This window comes from Rhopilema esculentum, chromosome 3 (genome assembly GCF_057945365.1).
Source record: "Rhopilema esculentum isolate cy_ngs chromosome 3, ASM5794536v1, whole genome shotgun sequence".
Taxonomy (NCBI): Eukaryota; Metazoa; Cnidaria; class Scyphozoa; order Rhizostomeae; family Rhizostomatidae; genus Rhopilema; species Rhopilema esculentum.
The window spans coordinates 8,852,285-8,864,287 of NC_142817.1; the positions used below are offsets into that span (position 1 = coordinate 8,852,285).

The 12,003-nt window shown below is 39.7% G+C and overlaps 1 protein-coding gene across 2 annotated transcripts in view; it reads right to left on the reverse strand.

Moving 5' to 3' along the window:
* The window catches only part of LOC135692602 (uncharacterized), a 14,868-nt gene continuing 2,865 nt past the window's right edge, over positions 1-12,003 (reverse strand). The window contains exons 2-11 of one of the 2 annotated variants that reach the window (XM_089111928.1): positions 9,256-11,744; positions 8,634-8,952; positions 6,383-6,636; positions 5,993-6,119; positions 5,301-5,599; positions 4,593-4,789; positions 2,192-2,235; positions 1,836-1,867; positions 695-905; positions 1-436 (exon numbers count right to left, since the gene is read on the reverse strand). In XM_089111928.1, coding sequence (XP_088968054.1) covers positions 174-436; positions 695-905; positions 1,836-1,867; positions 2,192-2,235; positions 4,593-4,789; positions 5,301-5,599; positions 5,993-6,119; positions 6,383-6,636; positions 8,634-8,898 — 1,692 coding nt within the window. In that variant the 5' untranslated portion in view covers positions 8,899-8,952; positions 9,256-11,744 and the 3' untranslated portion in view covers positions 1-173. The remainder of the gene's footprint in view (positions 437-694; positions 906-1,835; positions 1,868-2,191; positions 2,236-4,592; positions 4,790-5,300; positions 5,600-5,992; positions 6,120-6,382; positions 6,637-8,633; positions 8,953-9,255; positions 11,745-12,003) is intronic. The other variant, XM_065210794.2, reaches the window with a different exon arrangement.

Here is a 12,003-nt window from a genome sequence, read left to right on the forward strand (position 1 = left end):
TAATAAGTATAGTATTTCTAATGTGATAAACTATTTTATACAATGTTTTTGTACATGTGAATCAAGAAAGATAGTTATTAAATGTCATGGTTCTCCGGGAACAGCTGATAAACATTGGCTTGAAAAACTATTTGATATGATACATTCTGTTTACAACAGTACACGTGAATGAACTATGATGTGTCATGGTTGTCAGGGAACGGCTCGTATAGCATGTAGATTGGCTCGTTCGAATGTGAGTTACTTTGTTCTGAGACAACTGGATTACTGACTACAATGTCTGGTTCATCATAAATGGGTTCATTGCGATTCGGCAGTTGAGTACTTGCTCCATCATGATGTGCGGCATCGAAAGGCAAAGAAGGCTGTGGGTCAGGAACTCTTTCTATGATGTCACCAAGGTCACCACTAGTCTTTTCTTGTCTGTTCTTTTTATCTGAAAAATTAGAGGACCACACCTGATTCCTACGCCTAGAATTGCAGAGAGCTGGAGACTCTCCTCACTCTCTAAGTGAAAGTTTGGTCATATCAGGGACTCGAACACCAGACCCTTAGATGTATAATCCGCGACTCTGAACACTGAGGGAAAGGGGCAAATGCGACCACATCATTTTCGCTAATAAAGCCCACATTGACTGATTTAGAAAACACAGTTTTATCATAAAAGTATTTTGACGTGGTCCAGGCTACTTACTGACGACAGCATATAATTTATTACAAGAATTCTTCCTGTCTGTGATTGGCTCGTCATAAACGCCTTCGTCGAGGCTACGGGCCTCACGCTTCAAGCGAAGCGAATACAAAGGAGGTCTCCTGGCAACAGTAAACTCCCCATCTCCATTGATTGTCCAAAATCTAGAATTATTGTCAACATTTGATCCATCTTCTAAAACAGCTGTTGAGGTCTAGGGAGAACATACATCTAATTTAAATTTGCCTACTTTTCTCGTACAATTTCAAGTTATTTTCAAGTTACATTGTCACATTATATTGATCGACACGCAAGCTAGTATATATAAGTAGTATATTTATATAATGTTTGTACTTCTTATAATGTTTGCAATGGGAATGCAGCAAGTGATTCAAATACGTGTGTTTGGCTAGGACAACCTACAGTCAAGCCAAAACTCCGGTCTCTCTCTTGAACCTCACAAAGGCGACGTTACACTACTGGATTTTCTTCCTAGATTTTATGGCTCTATTCCTGAAATAGCGTCTTTATAATATCGAATATCCAAGCAAGTTGGGAATATACTCAAATCCACTCAATTTTATGTAAATCTAAGGAATACAGACGCAAAATCCGAGCATCAGCCCAGTTCATTCCCACTGTACAGTAAATAATGCTGAGTTGCAATTGTAATTTTCTCTGGGTGTAAATGAACTAGCGTTTATATTTGAAAGTTTTTTGTATTAATTCATAAATGTTGGTAAAATGCAAGTGGGTCACAGAACCTTTTCCTCCCCATGTCTCGATTTATCAGCACCCAATAAGTCCGTCTCATGAAAAAATCTTCGTGTAATTGTGCACAAATTCTAAAACCTTGCTAAACAGAATCAAAAACGCGAATATCTGATGACACATGATGGAATATCCGATGGAAAATCTAATGTGTCAACTTTCCTTCAATATCTTCGGCAGTGCTTTCAGGGATTGCGTCATAAACAGAACGTCTCATCATAGCACGTCTAATAGAATATCTTAATAACAGGGCCTATAGAGTGAAATTCGTATGAAATTCACACCATGGCTTTCTGCTACCTGAAAGTATCTTCTTTTTTGATAAGATAAATGCTTCAAGGTTGGGTTATAAAAAAGATAATGAAAAACTCACACTCAGTGGAAGAGGGTCTGAGATAACCAGTTCTTGAAAGAAAATAGCAAGAAGTTGATAATTAATATAAAAGATATAACGATGCAAAGGAAAATAACAAATGCCCTTTCACACTGGTCGCATTTAAAAGCAAAAGAATAACTTGCTGTGTTTATATTAGCAGAACAAATCTGAAAAAATACATCAGAAACAATCAGGGGTAAAGAACTAAGGGGCTCTGAGGGGGAAAGATTGCCAAAAAGTAGCCCATTATTTTTTTATATTGTTTTTTGGCTCACTTTTGCAATGTCATACCTTGATTTTTTCATAGCACTACACCCCTGGGAACAATGGAGAGAACATAAAAGTCAACAAACCATTTTGACTAGTGAACTTCTTGTGACCAGCAGCAGAGTTTCTTCTAAAAAAGAATGAAGGTTTTATCATTGATTGCAGTAAAACTTGGTTATAATAAAGGAAACTCAAAACACAGAATCTTTCGACAATTTCGCTTTACTCTGTTGACTTTCTCAATCTTTAGGAAAATAAACCACTTTAAAACCATGTTAGATCAACGGGTCCCTAGATGAGGTAACCATTGCGGTCCTCAATACTTCTATTGCGCATACTTTTATGCAATTTCTCTGATGTCAATAATGCGGGCGATCGTTAAGAGTGATTTTGGTACGCAGAATGGTTTGGGCGTGGAGACCAAGTAGGCACAATACTTCCTATCTTCGCGGAAGGAAACTGTATTGATAAGGGAAGACAATTATGGCATTTAGGCATTGCGCGCGTGATTAATCGAATGCACTGGTAACTCCAATGGTCATTTACATATATAGGAATGAAAATACAAACCACTACAGTTAATTAACAAATGCACACCAACGTGAAGAGGAAAAATTCGCAAGTCATTCATCCAATTTCGCTTGACACAAATAAAGAAAACACTACATCCGGAACGTTCGATTCTATAATTTTTGAAGATCCTGTTAACAGTTTGTGAAACATCCTGTAGTCAAAGCATTTTCAAAAATTTACAGTTCTCATTTGTGAAATACCGAAATTGTATTTATTAACCCCGAAATTATGCTGGGTAAAAAACTTTGAATGTGAACTGTCTAATAGATTCACAATAGTGATCTAATCTTTGATATAGTAAACATGGAAGGAAGAAATGCCTCTGTCAATATAGCAGATTTGGCCTGATTTACCATGACCTTCGGCAGACATCGTGAACCGTTTCTGTGGAACAAATGCCCTGGCTCCCCAAATAAGGTCGGCAAAGAGGAGCATCTGAGTGTGCTTCCGGCAAAAGCTGTCCTCATTTGCTAGCGCGTTCTCTACTCCTTGTGTTTGCAGCAAAGTGTTTTGGAGATACAACTCAAAATGAATTATAAAAGATCAATTCAGTAAACATTCCTTCGTTATTTACCGGCGCCATCAGACTAAAAATCCCATATCGTAGAATGGAAAGCCAGTTTTTCCCACTGGATCTCGATATTAAAAAGCCAAAGTCAGTTCATGGATTCAGATAGCGGTCAAAAGTAATTTTGAAAAGGTTATTTGTCTGCTTGTAGCTACTTGAAGTAAATGACGTTTCGCAACTTTACTTCTACTTTGAATAAAATCCTTTACCATATCGACAGGCGGGTTTACTATCAGTGAATTTATCTGGTCGAGAGCTTTCATTACAAGGTGGTAACGTTGCTGTATGACGTTATCGCTAAATTTTGTTTTAACCAAAAAAGCAGTCTGTCATGCAAAGGAGCAACGGACAAATAAAATATAAAAAGGACGCCATATTTAGCTTGGAAAACTCCCTGGACTTGCCTTACCAAAAAAGTTCTGTTTTCGAAATGCAAAACAATATAGGCAATAAACGTAAAACGTAATTCGATACACGATGCAAACAAAGAAGCCCAGTGCAATAGAAGGCAACTTAGTACAGTTTGAGTACAAAACAGTACACTACCGTATAGTTAAGTACAATACAATACAATACAATACAATACAATACAATACAATACAATACAATACAATACAATACAATACAATACAGTACAGTACAGTACAGTACAGTACAGTACAGTACAGTACAGTACAGTACAGTACAGTACAGTACAGTACAGTACAGTACAGTACAGTACAGTACAGTACAGTACAGTACAGTACAGTACAGTACAGTACAGTACAGTACAGTACAGTACAGTACAGTACAGTACAGTACAGTACAGTACAGAACAGCACAGTATAGTACAGCACAGTACAGTACATCACAGTACAGTAGATCACAGTATAGTACAGAACAGTACAGTACAGTACAGAACAGCACAGTACAGTACAGCACAGTACATCACAGTACAGAACAGTACAGTACAGAACAGAACAGCACAGTACATCACAGAACAGTACATCACAGTACAGTACAGAACAGTACAGTACAGAACAGTACAGTACAGAACAGAACAGTACAGTACAGTACAGTACAGTACAGTACAGTACAGTACAGTACAGTACAGTACAGTACAGTACAGTACAGTACAGTACAGTACAGTACAGTACAGTACAGTACAGTACAGTACATCACAGTACAGTACAGAACAGTACAGTACAGAACAGCACAGTATAGTACACTACAAAGCATTATATTATGCAGCAACGTTATACAGTAGACAGCAAAATACACACAGTTCGTCTCAATGAAATAATAAACTGAAAGAGCAAATGATCTTCATACTTAATTTAATGCAAATGAAGCAGCTTTCCAAATACCTTCGTTTCATGACACTGCAAACAGCAACAACCACAAAAACAATCAATAAAAGCGCAGCAGATGAAAGGCTAGCGGCTGCGATGACGACATTTTTTGAGTTTGTATCTGATTTTCTTTCTTCTCTAAAACCATTTGGTGGTGTTGTAGAAATTAGAGTAGCCTTAGTATTTGCCGGTGTTAATGAATTATTGCGAATCTGATGGTAAAAATAAGGAACCAAGATTAAGGACAGCAATATGATGCGCCTAAGGCTGCTGAATCAATGAGTAATGGAGGGGAGGTGGACACGGGTTATCAAAGAGACAGAAAACGTCGGTGAGAATAAGACAAGAAGGGGCCTTTTCTTTCTCAATGACCTATATAGCGTAACTACATATCACTGACCTATATACCAATATTTTGTTTGTGCGTCTCCTGGCTAGTGATGAAGTGGTAAATTTGTCTGCTTCATTATTTACAAACGCAAGAGGGTTGCAAGTGATAACTGTCGTAGAACAAATTCAGTATAAACTCATGAATAAAATTAATCTAATAGCAAGGTTTTTTCCGATACATAAGGAAGTATCAACGTTTAAAATTTGCATAAATTTCCGATTGCAAACGAACCTGGGATTTAATAAAACCAGATGGAAATTGGGAATTGAATTGAAAAAAACAGGGCATCAGAAATTTTGTGATCGACAAATCGAAAATCTACAGATACATACCGTACGAGAAGATAAGTTGACGTTTGGCTTTACTCTCTCTGTGGAAAATTTCGTCGAAGTTAAAGGCCTCCGGGTGGATGACGTCATTAAATTTGAGGTAGGTCTGCCTGACGTTTCTTTTGTTGTTAATTCTTCTTTGGTTGAAGGCTTTGCTGTTGTTGCAGTTGCTGCTTTTGTTGTTTCTTGTAGTGTCGTTGCATTAGGTGTTGTTGATACCTTTTTTGTACTTGATGTTGTTTGTGTTACCTCTGTTGTTGTTGGTTTAGAACAGTTTGTTCGTAACAGTGGTTTACTTCCAACTAGATGATAAACATTTAAATCGATGGAAAGAAAAACATTTACAAATCATTAAACATCCCATGGCTAACAAAGGCAACTGTCTTCTTCTAAATACAAAGAGGTAATACACCTCTTTTTCCTGCCCCTTCGCATAAAAATTTAGGACGAATCCAATGCACAATTCGAAAGAAGGGGCTTGTCTGCAAGAAAGAAGCATTTTTCTAGCTTATAAAATGATAGTTACCATTTTATTTCGCCGTTGTTTGAAGCCAAACACCCCCCCCCCCCCTAAATATTCCCTTCAGGCAAGCAACTTTTAGAGAGTAAGCAGATGTTAAGTAAAGCCTGGGTTCGAAGTAAGGCGTGCATATATCTTAAGATGATACACGTATATGACCAACTACACTACATACTTTGATAGCTCCCTGACACCTTCAATGCAAGACAAGATTGGACACTTCTCCCACTGGCAATGCACGTGATCCCAAGTGACACCAGCAACCCATCGTATTTTGACGCTGCGCAGTTCTCCTTCTTCCACTGCATAAAGGAGGCAAGCCAAATATTAAGAAAAGCAGTGATATACTTAATGATGACACATCACAGTTATGAAATATTTGGTAGTTCTAAATTACTGTTATTTTAAAGACATCTTTAAAATAACAGTAATTTAGAACTACGAAATATTTCAACCAGGAAGACGATCGAATAATGAAATATACACAAGAGCGAAAATCTATTGATTTATTCAACAAATCTTACAAGCTGCAATTCACAGTGTTTTGGACAAAACAAATTCTTACCAGCAGAATATTACTGGAGCCCGGCTTTCTCTCAATTTTAAAATCAACATCTGAAGAATTAGGCCACAATATCTTCCATCCATTACTTTCATAAAATGTTCTTTCTCTATTTACAACGCATTTATCTACTTTTGTCGTACACTGGTCCCAACTGTTTAAGCAATAGGAAATCGTCTCTCCATTTCCCAGTTTTTCTGATGACGTAGCAACTACGTAGCCTTTGTACGCATTGGCTCCAAGTACCAGCTCACAATCTGCAAAGATATGAATAAAATCTGTTAGCTGCAATTCTAGTGCAAATAGAAAATCTAATTGACAGGGTAATAGAGGTTAGTGTTGAAAGGGGTGCGATGGCAGGGCCTGCAATTGTGTGAGGGGAGGGCGACAGTAGGGTTGTGTTGGAATGGGCGCTGGCAGTGGTGTGTGGGTTGGATGTTGGTAGTGGGTGTGGGGTGGGCGTTGGCAGGGGCTTGAATGCTGGATGTTGGCAGGGGTTTGAATGCTGGGTGTTAGCAGGGGTTTGAATGCTGGGCGTTGGCACAGGTGTGTATGCTGGGTGTTGGCAGGAGTTTGAATGCTGGGTGTTGGCAGGGGTTTGAATGCTGGGTGTTGGCAGGGGTTTGAATGCTGGGTGTTGGCAGAGGCTTCAATTTTGGGTGTTGGCAGGGGTGTGAATGCTGGGTGTTGGCAGGGGTGTGAATGCTGGGTGTTGGCAGGGGTTTGAATGCTGGGTGTTGGCAGAGGCTTTAATGTTGGGTGTTGGCAGGGGTGTGTATGCTGGGTGTTGGCAGGGGTTTCAATGCTGGGTGTTGGCACAGGTGTGTATGCTGGGTGTTGGCAGAGGTTTGAATGCTTGGTGTTGGCAGGGGTGTGTATGCTGGGTGTTGGCAGGGGTTTCAATGCTGGGTGTTGGCAGGGGTGTGAATGCTGGGTGTTGGCAGGGGTTTCAATGCTGGGTGTTGGCAGGGGTGTGAATGCTGGGTGTTGGCAGGGGTTTGAATGCTGGGCGTTGGCAGGGGTGTGTATGCTGGGTGTTGGCAGGGGTTTCAATGCTGGGTGTTGGCACAGGTGTGTATGCTGGGTGTTGGCAGAGGTTTGAATGCTTGGTGTTGGCAGGGGTGTGTATGCTGGGTGTTGGCAGAGGTTTCAATGCTGGGTGTTGGCAGGGGTTTGAATGATGGGTGTTGGCAGGGGTTTCAATGCTGGGTGTTGGCAGGGGTGTGAATGCTGGGTGTTGGCACAGGTGTGTATGCTGGGTGTTGGCAGAGGTTTGAATGCTTGGTGTTGGCAGGGGTGTGTATGCTGGGTGTTGGCAGGGGTTTCAATGCTGGGTGTTGGCAGGGGTGTGAATGCTGGGTGTTGGCAGGGGTTTGAATGCTGGGCGTTGGCAGGGGTGTGTATGCTGGGTGTTGGCAGAGGTTTCAATGCTGGGCGTTGGCAGGGGTGTGTATGCTGGGTGTTGGCAGAGGTGTGTATGCTGGGTGTTGGCAGAGGTTTCAATGCTGGGCGTTGGCAGGGGTGTGTATGCTGGGTGTTGGCAGAGGTGTGTATGCTGGGTGTTGGCAGAGGTTTGAATGCTTGGTGTTGGCAGGGGTGTGTATGCTGGGTGTTGGCAGGGGTTTCAATGCTGGGTGTTGGCAGGGGTGTGAATGCTGGGTGTTGGCAGGGGTTTGAATGCTGGGCGTTGGCAGGGGTGTGTATGCTGGGTGTTGGCAGAGGTTTCAATGCTGGGTGTTGGCAGGGGTTTGAATGATGGGTGTTGGCAGGGGTTTGAATGCTGGGTGTTGGCAGGGGTGTTAGTGCTGGGTGTTGGCAGGGGTTTGAATGCTGGGTGTTAGCAGGAGTTTGAATGCTGGGTGTTGGCAGGGGTTTGAATGCTGGGTGTTGGCAGGGGTGTGTATGCTGGGTGTTGGCAGGGGTTTCAATGCTGGGTGTTGGCAGGGGTGTGAATGCTGGGTGTTGGCAGGAGTTTGAATGCTGGGTGTTGGCAGGGGTGTAAATTCTGGGTGTTGGTAGAGGCTTTAATGTTGGGTGTTGGCAGGGGTGTGTATGCTGGGTGTTCTGGGATCGAGGTGGGTTTTGGCTGGGTTGTGATGTGTTTGCATGTTGGATATTTGAAAGGCTGTTGGATAAAGCATAAATCTATAGCGTAGTCTTAAGGCCATCTCAGTGTGGAGAATGCGGTTATGCCATTGCAAAGGACATAACCTTTGACTGGCATTTGACATGCAAAGTAGTACTCTACTCTTACCTTTTGCAATTGTATCATCGTCCATGCATGTCTTTGCAGCTGACCAGTAGGAACCATCATTGCAGCGACAATAGCAACAATCAAGGCACTCTTTGTATCCGTTTGCCTGGGCGCAACCATTCCTGGCACATGTAGCATCCGGGTTCGGAAACCTATCCGTGACTGGTACACCGGAAACTGTCCCTATGTATCGAGTGACGATCTGGGCACTAGAGTTGTACCCAAGTAGTGAAATAACGAAAAGATAGATAAACCAGCACTGCATTTTGAGGATGATTTATCTACAGATATGCAACTTGCTTCTTTCTGAAGCTAGAACCTACAAAATATAAACATACATTATTAATTTTTTGCAACAGGTCAAAAGAACGCAACGTGGAGCTGACGTAATCAAGCAGCAGTCTAGATGCTCGATGCAAAGGAATGCAAACAAAAAGCATAAAATATTTCGGTGCAAAATGATATTTTTTAGTCAATGTTTAATTTGCAGACCTAAGACTGAAAATAGTCGCTAAGGTGAAAGCATTCCCATGAAATAATTTTACGACCAAGCCTTTCAGGTCTGGAGCATGTAAACATTAAAAATACGAGGCACAATAAAGTTGATGACGTAATTGTTTACCTCTCAGTTCTATCCTTGTTCGATTGTCTCGACTTTGACTCGAATCTACAGAACGGACGTCAACTCTTTCAAGCGCATGCTGTCATTGAGTATTCCAAGATTTTGTTCGACGATTTTTACGAATATCTCCAGAATAATAAAAATTTAACAACACCGATTCCTTAGCAGACTATAAAAGTTTTAATGACACCAAACAAGCCACCAATAGTCTCGCAACAATCGCTGCTGATTCATATATGATCCAGAAAACTAATACGCGACATAGACCATATTATTTATCCTTTATCGTATCATCTACTTTCAAATCGTACATGAAATACCGTACTTCCTTGTTTATCCAATATATTTGCGTTCGACGATACACGAAATCAACAACGAAGTATTGAAAATTACAATGCAATTCCAAGCAAGTCCCATTGTCTGTTGATGTAGGCGTCAAATGGGCTTCAAAATGACCGACTTAATGAGGAGAAATAAATGCTTTAGAACAATAACGATTCGCCTTTGGGTCACATGGCATGTCTTTTCATAATTAAAAATGTTTAATTAAGGCCTAATAAAGGAACCAAAAAGTCTTTAAACGTCAACTTTGAGCTGCATTATGTTATTTGCCATCTCTTTTAACACATACCGCAAAGCCACAGAAATCTGGCATACAAATGCTAGTTCAAAGGGATCTGGGTCGATCTGGGTCGAGACGGAAGCAAAAAAATGTAAAGAAATGTTAACGGATGACGTAGTGAAAGCATAGAAATGCGGTTTAAAGGTGTACGTGTGCTCAAGGCATGTTTTGCTCCTGTAAGCAAGCTACTCAGCATCAGTGGTGCTGTGGAGGGGTAACGCGGTATAACAGCGTTATACTTCCTAAAATGTTTGAGCTGCAGCGTTATACCATCTACCCAAGCAAACAGTAGCTTTATGCTTCTTAAATATCAGTACCATACTAGGTATTAGTACAAATAGCCAATTTCTTATTTAGACAATATGGCAAATTAATTAGTTAGCCTTTCAGTACTTGTCTCAACCGAGGTTCGAGGGAGTATGAAAGTGCTTAAAGTCACATGAAGAGATTTAAATTGCATTTAGGACATTTGCTAATGTAAATTAGAATACGCAGTTCGGGGATCCTTTGTTCGTGATCATACGCAGTACCGTAGCAAGAATATTGTTCACTGGTCAAATAGAGGAATGCACACAGTGACGTTCCTAGGGGGGGAGAGGGGAAGGGCTGGCATGGCTTCAAAGAAATTTTCTTTGCCCCTTGATTGCCCCCTCCAGCTTTTTGAAGAGTTTCTATTAAAAATTCAATGTTTTCTTCCAAGGCTGTTCAATAATTTTTTGACTTTGTTAGGGTTGCTCTCTTTACTTTGCTCAATGTGATCTTTATTGCATTTATTTAACAAGCTATCTATTTATTTAACAGGGCCCTGATAACTGTTTTGGTTTGTAACCGAGGTGAACATATAATAAAATTTTAGCTCTTTCTGTAGTAACCAAGAAAAATTCACTTTTGACAATAATTTATATTCTATATTTGTTATATATTGTCACGAAGATACACCTTCTTGGGATGGAGTGCGCAGAGTAAGCCCAAACCAAGACTCTTTGCATCTCATTGAAAACCCGCATCCCATTTAGAACGCTTTCCGCTCTTGAACCCAGCGCAGGAAAATACCAATACCATCCCAGAGTACCTTGGAAATCTACTATTGCTTATCAAAGTTCTATGATTTGAAATTCTGTGTAACAGAATGATTTGCTTTATCTCTTGGAGGTTGGATATAAGATATGGAAAAATTTTACCAATCAACTTTACAAAGCTATTAGCCTTTTTATTTTAAAAAGTATTAAAGCCTCCCAGCATTATTATTATCATTATTATTAATATTATAAAATCATTTACAGTAGGCGAAGCAAATTTTTTAGCTAATATAACAGCTAATTAAAGCCTACTATTTATACTAAATTTGCAAATCTAAAATTAATTACAATGAATGGATCAAATAATATAGGAAATGTACAAAATAAAAAGGATGACTCATTAGACAAAAATAAACAATTATTTGATGACTATTTCAAGAATCCAATCTGCGCAACGTAAGGTTTGCATAGTCTGCAGTTGCATTTTGTATCTTTCCAAGTTTTAATCTTTTTCTTAAATACTGCGAGGCTAGAAGGTGTTCTTTTGTCATCTGTAAGCTTTTGCCAGAGCTTGGATCCCATAAAGGTTGCACTTTCTATAACCATAACAATTTGTTTTTGGTTTTGATAGCGATATTCGGGATATGTTTTTAAGATTATAGCACGTCTTTCAGTACAGTAATTATTTTATTTCAACCTGGGTTTGAAATTACGTAAAGTTTTATATATTTCTGTAAGAAGCAACTGCAGATTTTTATCATGGATAGACGTCGAGTTGTCTTTTTTAAGAAGAGTTTGAAAGTTTGATTCATAGTCATTATAGGCAAGACGCAAAGACTTTGTGCAACCTTGAAAAATAAATGGGACAATTAGAAGAAAAGAAGAACAATTGAGGACAGTATAAGGTTATGTATCGTTGATCTCAATAAGATTTCCAAAAAAATGACAATGTTCCTTGTCTACTTCCACTATACTTGGTGCTAAAATTTAAAACTGGCAAAGATAACTAAAATTTTTGATAAATTTTAGGAATATTTTATGATTTTTGACAAAAATGACTAAATTTGAGGATTTTTAGCAATTCAGGACTGGCTGGGAGGCCTGTAT